Source organism: Lasioglossum baleicum, chromosome 16 (assembly GCF_051020765.1).
Source record: "Lasioglossum baleicum chromosome 16, iyLasBale1, whole genome shotgun sequence".
In the NCBI taxonomy this organism is placed as follows: domain Eukaryota; kingdom Metazoa; phylum Arthropoda; class Insecta; order Hymenoptera; family Halictidae; genus Lasioglossum; species Lasioglossum baleicum.
Genome location: NC_134944.1, coordinates 11,924,840 through 11,939,470, shown reverse-complemented (window position 1 = coordinate 11,939,470; position 14,631 = coordinate 11,924,840). Strand labels below are relative to the sequence as shown.

Sequence of the window (14,631 nt, the reverse complement as noted above, 5' to 3'; positions counted from 1 at the left end):
AGTAACAATAGCGAGAAAATCAAGATGTCAAAATCAGGTGAGACACCCTGTATATCTATGTGGAAAGTGTCACAGGGTGTTCGAGGAATGTTTTATCGTGGTTTTATCTCGTTGAGAGAGCTGATGCCTGAGGTGATTTCAATTTTCCTTTGCGAAAATCTTCTCCGACGCTTCGTTGACCAGTTTTATTCACGAAAAACGCGAACCAATCGGAGCGCAGAACGGATTCTGACTCGGCCAATGAGCACGCTCGACGCTCGAGCCAGTCAACTCTCACTTCCTAAGCACTCCCCACTTTCATTGGGCGAATCTCTCCCCACCAACTCGTCAATTAGAAAGAGAGCGCCTTACGACCACAACAGGCTCTCGCTCTCACTCTTTATACCCCGGCCGCCATGGCGGGCTTCAACGCTTCGTACAGGCCGCGCAGTCTATCTGGTCTATCTCTAATAAGTCTATGCTCTGGGTCCGTGGTCGGTATTCGGTATATATACCCAGCTAACCAGGCGTGCCTTGGGCAAGCCGTGCCTAGGGCACAGATCGGCAAATCATTGTCCAATCTACGCTCGGAGGTGCTCAAGTCCCGATTGGCTTAATTTTGGACGACCGTAGGACCAGGGTTTGGACATGGGCATGAGGTCGGCATCAGGTCGGCACGAATCGGCCGAATGTGCCTTTGTGGCAGCACTGTCGCACTGATGTACCGCATGCCGAATATCGTTTTACAGGTGAAACAAACAATTCCAATGCCGCTTTTGCAAAATTCACATGTTTTTCTATAAGCGAGGGTGAAACTAATATCCTAATCGCGATATGGAGCAACAAAAAATGAGTATACACATTCGGAGCTAATATCCCGTACATTACTACCGGGCCGGTATATAAGAGAAATTGGCGAAAAAAAAAATACAAATTTTATTTATTTCTCACATTTGTTATTTTTCCTAGACTGCGGATCTTTATGCGAAATAAAAATTGTCTGCATCGATTGCAAGAGACATAATCTAAAATTTGCATTGCCGTACAATTTTCTTTACAGTTCAATTTCAACTAATTGAATACACTTATATTTTAAAGATGATAAATAAAAATGATTTTATCATCTCCGCGCGAATGGCAGTACTCGATAAGTACTGTCCATCTGATTTTTCTAGACGCCCGAGGCCAATAGAAGAATATTCAACTTTTAAAGCGACCGAGTTTCGCCAATTTCTCTTATATACCGGCCCGGTAGTAATGTACGGGATATTAGCTCCGAATGTGTATACTCATTTTTTGTTGCTCCATATCGCGATTAGGATATTAGTTTCACCCTCGCTTATAGAAAAACATGTGAATTTTGCAAAAGCGGCATTGGAATTGTTTGTTTCACCTGTAAAACGATATTCGGCATGCGGTACATCAGTGCGACAGTGCTGCCACAAAGGCACATTCGGCCGATTCGTGCCGACCTGATGCCGACCTCATGCCCATGTCCAAACTCTGGTCCTACGGTCGACACTAGCTCGGCATATGCGCGCACAGGAGGTCGACCAAATTTAGATTTTTGGTTGGCTGGGTATATATATATTAAAAAAGAAAACAATAAATCCCAGCTAAAGCTGAGGGAATGAACGAGAGTTATCGAGAATACGACCGCTCGCACGCGTGTTACGTCTGGTTACGTCGTCGTTTATCGAATTGTACTGAATTGTACGCGTGAAAATGGAAGCGGAGGTCAGAGTTGTGGTCGTCCGTCAACTATTTTCGGTGCAGTTCGTTATGGATTCGGTGTGAACGACGTGTCAAAGTCAAAGTGAATCAAAGTGAATCTATATGTATATACCTCGTCCAACCTCGTCCACGATACGAAACAGAGTTGTACGTAATCCGAAAAACCAAACTCAATTCTGTATTGTTCGAAACTGACAATGTTTTTATTTATCTAGCACAAAAGTTCTACTAAAACAAAAGTTCAGGAGGATAGAACATAATCAAAAACATACTTATATATATATATATCAAATTTTTTCGTAATTTATTGTTGAGCAGAACAGAAGAAATCGAGCACAATTCGTCTAATTCTTCAATTTTATGCTTCCGGATTTTTTACAAAATCGATTTCGCAACGAAAAATTCTGAAATAATTCACAGTCGTGCGAGCGACTAAGTAGAACGTTCACAAATTTTTTCGTAATTTTTCATCGAGCAGAACAGAAGATATAGAGCATAATTCCCAGCAAGCGAGAATTGGGGATATCTCGCCACAAATATTATCCTTTCTCATTTTTTCAAAATCGATTTCGCAACGAAAAATTCTGAAATAATTCACTGTCGTGCGTGGCACTATTTAGGTAGAACGTTCATGAATTTTTTCGTAATTTTTCATCGAGCAGAACAGATGATATATTTAGAGCATAATTCCCAGCAAACGAGAATTGGGGATATCTCACCACAAATATTATCCTTTCTCATTTTTTCAAAATTGATTTCGCAACGAAAAATTCTGAAATAATTCACAGTCGTGTGTGCCACTAAGCAGAACGTTCATGAATTTTTTCGTAATTTTTCATCAAGCAGAACAGAAGATAGAAAGGAATAAAGTAAAGAATGTTTCACTTTTGCTCGAATCACTCTCATAACTAAACAGATATGTATTCGTATTCCCTATTCTAACGAGAAACATCTCGCCTTAGAATTCCAGAAAGATGCGCATTCAATCCAGTATCGTGTTACTACGTATCATTGTATGCGAAGCACGTGTGCATTTCGCTGACCATCTTCTAAGATCATCAATGAAATCTCTTCTTTGTCGTTGAGAAACACCATTATGGACGGAAGCGAAGAGAACGCAGCCGGAGCAGAGGTTTCCCCAAAGTCCAAGCAGAAGAAGAAATCCCTTTGTCGAATGCTGATGAACAAAAAGACCAAGGTCGGTTGTTTGGAGACGTACAGAGACGGCAGCTCCAAGAAGAATTCTAAACCGGAGAGTTCCCAGCACGGATCTCACACGAGTACTAAGCTGTCGTTGTGCTGCGCGATAACCGAACGCAGTAGAACACCTCCGGAAAGTTTGACAGCCAGCAGATTGTCTCCGACTACGTTGAGCAGAGCCTCCGTCAAGTCCGAACAGGCTTCTAACGGAAATTGTGGAACCGATGTACAGAAAGACAAAGAATATGTGCGCACGCCGGATAGTTCGCGCAGCGTACGAGAAACTATCTTGGAGACGGACAATGCGTCGGTGGGAAAAGACCAGCCGCAGCGATACAGCGCTTTTGTGGAAGGTGAGAATATTTTCTTTTTCTTTCTCTTCTTCTTCTTAATATATAAAGTAGAAAAGTATGTCTGTAGTCTGTATGTATGTTTGGTCTGACGATCGCGTGCCACTTGCCGAGCAGCACGGACACAAGGATTGTGGGGAACGTTCTCGAATAGACAAACTTGTTTCTTCTTTGAAGGTTTATTCTAATCTGTTTTTAACCGACTTCGAAAAAGGAGGTGGTTAAGACTCAATTCGATCTGTATTTATGTGCCTTTTTCTTTCCGCTTTTTTTTCTATGTATGTTCACCGATTACGCCTAGATGGATGGACGAATCGGAATGAAACCTTTTGCATCTTGTAGAGTATGTCCCCTGGGTGGTCCCGTGAAAAGAAAATTTTGTATTTTTTTATTCCTTACGATTTTATTTGCGAAAAATGAATTATTTCACGTATGCTCAGTGAACATTGTTCACCGATTACTCTAAATGATGACTAAATGATTTCTATTAGTGAGTGGGTGGTTCGTTTTGGTCGTCGGAGTAGGGGCGCTTTGGTAAAACCATGTTTAGGGTATGCAATTGGGTGCGAAAGATATGGGAAAACGATACGGAACTAAACTGTTTGTATAGCACAGTGTTCCGATTTCCGATATCGTGCAGCATTTTTCGTACGATGGATGGCCGCTAGAGGCGCTTGCAGCCTCAGTAACGTAAGCTTCTCGATGAAACGGGGTACCTTGAGCACCCCGCAGAATTTGAAAAGATTTGTATGATTTGATTCTGAAAAATGAATGTATAAAATGTGCATTTGTGTACATTTTGTAACTTGTAGGACACGTCCTGAAGTTTTTTTTGTCCGGAACAGATTGTTTCGGTACTTCCGCGCCAATATAACTGTCTCAAGGCGCAGGGCGCAGGGCTCCACTACCTCGTCATCATTGATACGTTACTGTTTTTTCCGCGCAGCGCCTCTAGCGGAAATCCATCGTACGAAAAATGCTGCACGATATCGGAACACTGCGGACCGTATCTAAATAATTATAAATCTAACGTTCGGTCTGCTCGAAATCGAACAAATATAACGATTGAAAGTTGAATTTTTGAATGTAGATTTAAATATATATGGTGCTTTTGAAAGTTGAATTCCGATTTAAATTGGATTGCTGAGACATGAATGTCAATTTCAATTTAATTGTCGGTTGCTGAGAGTTGAACTTCTATTTAAAATCGGTTGCTGTGAGTTGTCATTCGAACGTATCAGGTCGTTACGTATGAAACTTGACAAATAGAACACATTTGTCGAGTTTCATACTTAATGGCCTGATAGATTTAAATAGAATGATTGAAATTTGAATTTAGTACATGTATACTCGCAGTTTCTCCTACTTCTATTCCAATTATCACCGCTTCGGACATTTTCTCGCATCAAAAGATCCAATTAAACGAGGTTTGCAACTTTACCGACCTTGTAGACCCCCACCTTCTCGAATCTAATTTATTACTCCTGTAAAGTGGACGCGTGGGCCTTTCTACGACTCGGTTGACACTTAACGCCTCGAGCGAGAACACGTCCGAATCAGTGCGGTGATTCTCACAGTATTCAGAGAAATGGCGATGAGTACAAACACTAAAACGAAAAAACGTTCTTTCCTTGCTAAACTACGCGAGAAACTCAAGAGAAATAAAAGGAATCCAAACATTGAACGGACATTGAACGAACGCATTGAGACTCCGGACTCCTCCGATAAGAAACTTTGCGATAACAAAAAAAGTGATTCTAATTCGGATAAGAATTTAGATCTAAATAATGTAAATCGATCGAACGAAGAACATTTGAATTTCTCCGTCGAAGTAGAACAGGTGGCGCGTTCTAATGAAAAAAAGCTCTCGTACGAGAATGTAAATACGATAGATCGAGAAAGTAGTGAAGACAGCGATTTTTCTGCAGATTTAACGGAAGACTTGTTCGAAGAATCGTCGGACGATGAATTTTCGATCGAGGACGAATATTTCACGAAAGAAAAGTATATCACTTATTTCTTCCTGGAAATGGAACGGCACTTTTGCAAATCGAACAGTACCAAAAAACCAGGAAAAGAAGGTACTGATCATCAAGTATATTTGCTGCTTAGAATTTGACATTTTTTCGGGGTTCTTTCAAAAACATACCTTCAAAAAATATTTTACGAAAATCTTTTTATTTTCTTCTATAATATATACAATTATTATTATATTGTATAGTAATTATTCTAATTATTGTATTTTAGTTGCGAGGTATATATTCTTTTTGTTTTATGTGAAGAAGGAACGCAGAAGTTTCACAAATTATACAACACACTTATACATATGTATATGTATTAGGATGGCTCTTATTTTCGACTACAATTGAATTTCTTGGATGGCAATCCCACCCCCTCCAGAGTTGTTTGAAATGATCGAAAAGAAATCTGTGAAAAACTTGCGAATGGATTAAATATTGAAATAATGAATTTAACGCGAGTTAAATCGTTTTTCTCGAGTATCTTCGAAACTGTTTACCTAGTTGAAAAATGTGTCGGACGAAATCTGTAGATCTGGACAGGCTGCGTCTTTCTTGTCGTATTACTTTTCGTCGTGGAACAAACGGTTTTCAAGAAAATAGAGAAAAACGTCAGTCACGTGTTGCTTATCTCGCCCATAATTCGTTTAATGCTAAGAGAATCGTTTTTCTCGAATATCTTCGAAACTATTTACCCAGTCGAAAAATGTGTTAGACAAAACCTGTAGATCTGGGCGGATTGCGTCTTTTATGTTCTACAACTTTTTATCGTAAAACAAACGGTTTTCGAAAAAATTGAGAAAAATGTCAGCGACGTATCAGTTACCTCGTCGCCGACGTTTTTCTCAGTTTTCTCGGAAACCGTTAGTTCTACGAAAAAAGTGATATCACATACAAGCTGCAGCCTGTTCATATCTACAGGTTTCGTTTAACACATTTTTCAACTTGGTGAACAGTTTCGAAGATATTCAAGAAAAACGATTTTACCTGGATTCAATTAATTATTTCAATATTTAATTAATACATTTGGGGCGCGTTTTCCCGTTAGCCGATCTCGTTCAAACTTTCCACAGATTTATCTTCAATTGTTCGAAACAATTCTGGAGAGATGCCGTAAAATTTTTCCAGAGAAATTGTTCACAAGATTAAATAAGAGCCAGCCAAGTGTATTTACGTGTATTGGAAATAATTAATCGACGGTCCTGCGAATGTGAAATGTTCGCGACAGATACTGATTCTAAACGATGAGAATTTTGATAATTCTGTTACTTTGCAATGTTGTAGGTGAAAACTCATCTTCCGGATCTATTTCGCCGAATATTCCTTCGTATGTAACGCAAAAACTAATTGGCAGGCGTTCGGCGGATAACTTAATGGTTAATTCGCCGACGAATTCTATGCGACACTCGAGTCCGGAATCTGTGAGGAGCGCGCCCGTTCAAGTGAAACCCTGTTCCACATCATGCAACGCGTTGTCCAAGAAAAAGGAACGTCATCGGTCCGAAACGACTGGAATGTCTATGGATAGTTTAGCGAAGCAAGCCCTACTAGCTGCTCAAGTTTTCAATCTGATTCCTACGCAGAAAGCACGCGAAAGGTACGCACAGAAACCTATTTGTCAGGTTTACATTGAAATTGCATCGCGTAACCAGGATTTTTTCAGTTTCTCCTATGAATTTTTCGGTTTTTGGCATGTTACACGGTAGATTTGAAGGAGGAGATGCGAGAAATCCAAGTTTCGATACTGTAGGGTTAATGGTGAAAAAGTTATGGATATTTAAAGTCCGATTTTCCTGATTCCTTTCTTAAAATATCGTTTTATGTCTAAAAAAAACATTGTGTAAAATTTTAACCCCGCACTTAAATACAATTTGCTCTAAAACGAGTAAAGATATCGACATGGGATAAACGGCAAACAAAAGATATACATAGATACACTCTATATTTGAGATTTTTTTCAGAATTTTTTGCTAATTATTTATAGTCGAAAATAATTATCAAATGTCTACCCCCACCGATAGGGATGATACTGAGGTAAATTCCCCCGCACTTAAAATGCAATTTGCTCCAAAACGAGGAAAGATATCGACACGGGATAAACGGCAAACAAAAGATATAGATACACTCTATATTTGAGATTTTTTTCAGAATTTTTTGCTAATTTTTGCTCTCGATACAAAACTTGAAATTTCTCACAGTTTAATCTTGAAATTTCTCTCAATGCAAAACGTGAAATTTCTCTGAATTCAACACTTGAAATTTCCCTCTACACACCAACACGTCAGCTCGCTTACCTCTCAAAAACCCTGCAAATTCCTCAACTTCAAACATCCATAACTTTTCCACCATTAACCCTACAGTATCGAAACTTGTATTTCTCACATCTTGCCCTTCAGATCTACCATCTAACATCCCAAAAACCGAAAAATTCATAGAAGAAAGTGAAAAAATCCTGGTTACGCGAGGAAAAGTTTACTAATCTCCCTTGAATATTCTATTACAGAAACTTTCTTCACGGAAGAATCGCTGCGAATTCGTTGTTGGGACCTGTGGAACTCGAGAAAGTGCTACCGAATCGTGAATTAAAAATATTTATCGGAACGTGGAACATGAACGGACAGAGTCCGCCGAAGGAGCTAAACGATTTCATGCTGCCTTCGGACATAGAAACCGTTCCGGACTTGCTGGTGATCGGAACGCAGGAATCCTGTTCGGAGCGGAACGAATGGGAAGCAGCTTTGCAGGAAACTCTTGGACCTTCGCATGTTTTACTTTTCAGTACCGGTTTAGGCACTTTGCATCTCGCTTTGTTTTTAAGAAGAGACCTAATCTGGTTCTGCTCGATCGCCGAAGATGCTAGCTTTTCAACTAGAACCGGCACTGCATTCAGAACAAAAGGAGCTGTGGCCGTGGCTTTAATGTTGTTTGGTACGAGTTTTCTCTTTGTCACCGCGCATCTGACAGCGCATCAAGATAAAGTCAAGGAAAGAGTGAACGATATTAAAAGGATAATTAGGAATCTTGATCTCCCGAAAGATCTACCGATCAGGCATAGGAGTAAAGGTAGGAATTGTGTTCAGTATAATTTACCTAAAACATTGTAGTCCAGTAGATTTCGACGAGAAGATGCGCGAAATCCAAGTCTCAATCCTGGAGGGTCAATGGTTCAAAAGTTATGAGTGTTTAAAGTTGAGCGATTTTCAGTCAAAAACACAATAAATCCCTCAACTTTAAACATCCATAACATTGTCACCGTTGACCTTACAGCATCGAAACTTGGATTTTTCACATCCCCTCCTTCAAATCTACCAGATACTATCTCAAAATGACAAAAATTTCTGGTTACGCAATGCAATTTCAATGTAAACCTGACAAATAGATTGTTGCGCGTACCTCCAGCGAGCTTCCTGCATAGGAATCAGATTGAAAACTTGTGCAGCCAGTAGCGCCTGCTTCGCTAAACTGTCCAAAGACATTCCAGTCGTTTCGGACCGGTGACGTTCCTTTTTATGAATGTGAAGTACTCATGCGTTCCAATATTTTACAGACGTAACACAAAATTTCGATTGCGTGTTCTGGTGCGGAGATTTAAACTTTCGTTTGGCCCAGCCGAGGGAGGAAGTTATACAATGGGTTACGGACACATGCTTTGTTCAGCAATCGCCGTTGAATTTACATAAAGACCAGTTGCGGACAATTCTTAAAGAAGGTTCTGTTCTACGTGGATTCGAAGAAGCTCCGATTACGTTTCCGCCAACTTACAAATACGATCCCGGAACACAAAACTTCGATTCTAGCAGCAAGCAGCGCACACCAGCATACACCGATAGAATTCTGTTCAAAGGAAAAGGGCATACGAAAGGATACATGCGAAGAGTTAGCCACGAAAGCACAAACTCATGTAAAGACGGAGTGGTGGAATGCCTGGTATATGATTCCGTACCAAGCATTTGTACTTCGGATCACAAACCTGTGTGGGGCGTTTTCAAAACGACCATAAGGCCTGGAATCGACATGTACGTACTTGTTATCTCGAACTTGTTCTAAATCTATCTACGTACTTGTTCTAAACCCGAATCGAAACATTTCCTTGTCGAACAAGAATCCTGAAAAATCACGATTCCCATTGAAGAACGATCTCAATTTTATATTGAAAGATCTCAATTTCATTTTGAAATCTCACGATTTCAATTTTATATTTAAACACGATCTTAATTTTCTATTGAATCTGTATTTGGAAATATCTCGGTAATTTATTCATATTTCAAGTCCCACTTTGCGCAAGACTTTTTCACAAAGAATTTCGTAATTAAAGAATAGTATAATGTATGTATGTTAACATGTTTCTTTTCCTTTTTTACAGAATTCCTTTAGGCGGCGGTTTGTTTAATCGTGAAGTATATTTAGAGGGCATAAAAAGACGAGCAGCTGCCATGGATAATGATTTGCAGGAGACTTCGAAAGTATGCTCGATTCAATAGTCGTTGTTATAGAAATACGTCTAAATAAATAACGAAATTTCGTACTGTCAAATTTACATATAAAGTATATAATGTATGTATATATATATAATCATTCGAAATTATTCAATGCCAAATTTGGGAGAAGCATAGCTATTTATGTATTGGCTTGGCGAGAAAGTAATTTCGGCATTTTAAGGTGAAGTAAAACCGAATTTTATTTTATTCAAGTAATGAACTTTGATGAATAAGATATTTTCCTTTTTGTTCGATGATCTTTCGCCAAAAAGAATAAATAAGAAAAGCTTGAATAAAGAGACTCGTTTTTGTGTCACCTTAAAATACCGAAATTACTTTCACGCACACCCAATATATATATATATATATATATGTATATTGCTGTTGTTCACGATCAACATTACTTCTTTCACAAAAAATTTATAACTGTTGATAACTTTTTTACACGGAGCATACTCATTAATAACAAATGTTACCGTATATATGCATATATGTATATGTGTGTGTATATATATATATATATATGTACTATATTCTATACTTGTATATTATACGCGCACTTTACTATATCTAGTCAAGAAACAAGAAAGATACAGTGAAACTTTTCTACTATACTTTTTACACTGTACGATTTGAACTTTTTCGGAAGCTAGAGCAATCAGTTTACTACAGGATGTGAAAGGAAATTTTTTCAAAAATTGCGATTGATCGGAATTGTCGAAAAAATACTAAAAATTGAATTCACACCTTTTACTGTGAGCCTGTATTGAAAATTTTAAAAATACGTTTTGCAGATCTGTGTGAATTACGTTGCAATGAGCTAGAAACGTTTAAAGATGATAACTGCAATAAATCCAAGGATTCTTACATCTTTCAGTGCCTGTCGTTTTTTCACACAGTGCATATAAATTGACACAGATCTACAAAACGTATTTCTTAAATTTTCGATATAGGCGGCCCACAGGAAAAAGTTGCAAAATGCAACTTTCACTATTTTTTCCGACAATTCCGATCAATTGCAATTTTCGCTAAAATTCCTTTTCACATCCTGTGGTAAACAAACTGCTCCAGCTTCCCAAAAAGTTCGAGTCGTGTAGTACAAACATTAAAAAAGTTATCGTCTTTTCTAGAGCGTCCGAATATTAATTCGTTTCACTGTATACGCGAGTTAAAGCCATTTTTACAATTATTAGTATGTAGTTAGAACGGCCAGATATTTTTTAGCTGTATATATGCAGGCTGTTCATTTTAACACGAGCATCTAAATTATTTTCGCTGCTATTGAAAGTAAGAAGAAAGACTGAATAGGATGTACAAAAGTAATCATTTATTTTTCATCATTAGCAGATGCACGCCTTAAAACCATGGACATCCTATTCAGTAATTTTTTCTTACTTTCGATATGAGCGGATACGATTTAGGTGCTTGAATTAAAATTAACACCTTGCATATTGTATACAGTGTGTCCCGCTGAAGTGAGATCAGCAGGATATCTCGGAAGACGTTGTCGTTATCAAAAAAGTGTTCCTACAAAAGTTGTTTGGTATGACGGGCTACATTACGTAGTGTCAATTGTTTTCTCGTGGGTGGAGTGGTGGAGGACATTTCAAGGTCACCTAGATTTTTTTTAATGGAATGTCCTATTTTTCATACCGTAGATCGATAGAGTATCAAATTCGGAGTATAAAAGTGTTGACCTTCATACGTCCTAAACCTAATAGTTAACGAGATATTATCGAAACAATTTTCTTTCTTCTTTCGGTAATATCTCGTTAACTATTAGGTTTAGGACATATGAAGGTCAACGCTTTTATACTCGGAATTTAATACTCTATCGATCTATGGTATAAAAAAATAGGACATTCCATTAAAAAAAAGCAAGGTGACCTTGAAATGTCCTCCACCGCTCCACCCACAAGAAAACAATTGACACTACGTAATATAGCCCGTCATACCAAACAACTTTTGTAGGAACACTTTTTTGATAACGACAACGTCTTCCGAGATATCCTGCAGATCTCGCTACAACAGGACACCCTGTATATATTGTATATTATATACAGCTAAAAAAAGATATATATATATATATGTATACACGTGTTATTTATCTAGAGAATCGCGAAAAAACCAAGCATATAAGCTAATCTTGAAATTTACAAGGTCTATATGTATATATAGAAGTTGAGAAAAAGTTGTATCGTTATATATATATATATATTTTATAGGAACTGTAATTTCTATATTATGTATCGTAAAAATTATTTAATACAAGAGCATACATAAATAATAGGTATGCTAAAAGACACAAGACATTCTCACGCGCGATTATATTAACTATAATTTGATTAGTCAATCGAAGTTGCGTCTCACGAAAGTTAATTAAATACTTTCTTTGAAAAGGTTTCGTTTCTACAGAAATATGTACTTTTGTGTAATAATACATACAATGCCTAGTCCATATATATATATATATTGTAATTTTGTCATTTTGTGTAGTTATAGTAAATTATTTATATATATTTCAATTTACGAATTTATTTCTCGGGACCATGTAAATAAATAAATTAATTTGTCGACCTTGAAGAACAGTGTTAACTACTTCTGTTTACGAGTTATTTGCTCGACAAAAAATTACGAAAATATTCATGAACGTTGTACTTGATAGCACGCATAACAGTGAATTATTTCAGAATTTTTGGTTGAGAAATCCATTTTTTAAAAATCCGCATGCATAAAATTGCCTATTTTCCGGTACTCCGAAGACTCGCGAATTTTTCGAAAACTCGGTTCTGCAACGAAAAATTCTGAAATAATTCACTGTTATGTATGCTACTAAGTAGAATGTACATGAATTTTTCCGTAATTGTTTCTCTTGCAGAACAGAAGAAATAAAGGATAATTCGTGCATAAGTAGTCTAACCCAGATGGGGGAACCTATTACAAGATTGCGTCCCGGATTTTTTCAAAATCGACGCTGCAGTAGAAAATTCTGAAAAAATTCAGGGACGTCTCTGTTATTAGGTAGAACGTTCACGAATTTTTTCGTTATTTTTCGCTGGGCAGAACAGAGAATAACTCGTGTGGAATCTAACCCAGACAGCGAGGTTTGTGGGCCCTATCACAATCTTATGCTTCGGGATTTTTTTCAAAATCAACGCTGCGACCAAAAATTCTGAAATAATTCACTGTTGTTCATTCCCTCTTGTAGAACGTTCATGAATTTTTTCGCAATTTCTCGTTGCGCAATAGAGAAGAAATAAAGCATATATATACTTGGTTCCAAATAAGAAGGTACTTATACTAGCCGACGAATTTAAGACTCTACTGCGCATATGACTCTAACGGAACTCATTCATTGGCTAATCCCCCTACTTGTACTCCGCCGACCACGCGATCATTGGCTGACGCCATGAATTTCATGGCTGACGCGGAACAACATGCGCAGAACAAGTACATCCTTATTTGGACTCGAGCATACGCATTATTTCTTAATATGTAAAAAAAGAAACATTCGGAATTATTTAAACTAATTCAGATTAGTATTCTGATAACTGCTCGAGCGTTTTTATTCACCAACAGAAGCTTCGTACATAGCCTTTTGGATTAACCTCATTTGTTTCATCGTTTCTCGTTGTTGCTGTATACAATAAATCGCATAAACAACTGTTGTCACAGCGTAACATCCTACTCCTATGTGCGAGGATATTCTCGGTTGACTTGTGAACAAGTATGAAGTTAATCCGCCCGTAACGCCGCCGATAATTCCATAAAAATGAGAGTCTCCCTGACATTTCGTTTGAATAATCGGTATCCCGAATAATTTGATCTCCGATTTCGAAGATTTTGTTTCCACTTCTTCGATGGTCCTTATACTTTCCGACATCGTTCTAAAACCAAATTACTTCTTACTTATAACCTACAAATTGCTTAACCTATGCCGACAATCTTCAGCTGCTGATGGCTGAAGTTCAGCAGGTTCAGCCAGTGTCGCCAGAAAGTGACCGAACCGTCACTCGAGGGGAATACAAGGTACCCCCTCTCTGATGACCAGAGTATGTAATATGTGGCACGTTGCGCGTGCGCGATGGAGACGCAACAACGACTGACATTTCGCAGGTTTTAGGTTATTGCCCCGTATCGTATCGTACCTATTATGTACATATGAATCATGTGGGTCGTTCTAAATAGAGACTGTAAACATTCTTTATTATAAATAAAATTAATTGTAACATGTGGGAGTTTCAGTCGTGAAGCGAATATGCATATATACTCTCTGCTTCGATTGAGCCCAACTTTTTTGATACGATAGATGGCCGCTAGAGGCACTGCACGGAAAAACAGTAACGTATCTACTATTGGGTAGATGAAATGGGGTTCCTTGAGCACTCCGCAGAATTTTAAAAAATTTATATGATTTGATTCTGAAAAATGAATGTATAACAAGTGTATTTGTGTATATTTTGTAACTCGTAGGACACGTCCTGGAGTCTTTTTGTCCGGTAAGATTATTTCGTTACATTCCGCCAATATAACTGCCGCAGGGCTCTGGCCGCTCTGCTACCCAATAGTAGATACGTTACTGTTTTTCCGCGCAGCGCCTCTAGCGGCCATCCATCGTATCAAAAAAGTTGGGCTCAATCGAAGCACTGATGGGCAGAAAACAGCGTCTCTACCTGTCTCTACCATTCCATGGTCTCTACCAGTCTCTACGTCTCTACTGCACACTGCACACAAGCGTACCTCTAGTCACCTCTAGTCTGTCCGTGTGAGCTGCCTATTCGACTCGATGCGTATTGGTCACACTGATATATATTATCAGTGATTGGTCACTGATATTCAGTGCGTTTGGCTCTCATTGGCTCTCATCTGTCT

At 38.3% G+C, this 14,631-nt stretch overlaps 1 protein-coding gene across 2 annotated transcripts; it reads left to right on the top strand.

Annotated features, from left to right (window-relative positions):
* The first annotated feature begins 492 nt into the window (after window positions 1-492).
* On the top strand, window positions 493-11,495 carry Inpp5e (Inositol-3-phosphate synthase). 2 transcript variants are annotated; one of them, XM_076441572.1, is made up of 7 exons: window positions 493-1,860; window positions 2,676-3,266; window positions 5,192-5,344; window positions 6,566-6,878; window positions 7,785-8,344; window positions 8,829-9,297; window positions 9,645-11,495. In XM_076441572.1, exons 2-7 carry the CDS (start codon window positions 2,810-2,812, stop codon window positions 9,760-9,762), a joined length of 2,070 nt encoding a protein of 689 aa, XP_076297687.1. In that variant the 5' UTR covers window positions 493-1,860; window positions 2,676-2,809; the 3' UTR covers window positions 9,763-11,495. The 2 variants fall into 2 exon arrangements, with proteins under 2 accessions (XP_076297687.1, XP_076297688.1); XM_076441573.1 differs by lacking the exon at window positions 5,192-5,344 and having other exon boundaries at window positions 9,645-11,494.
* Window positions 11,496-14,631: the final 3,136 nt, after the last annotated feature.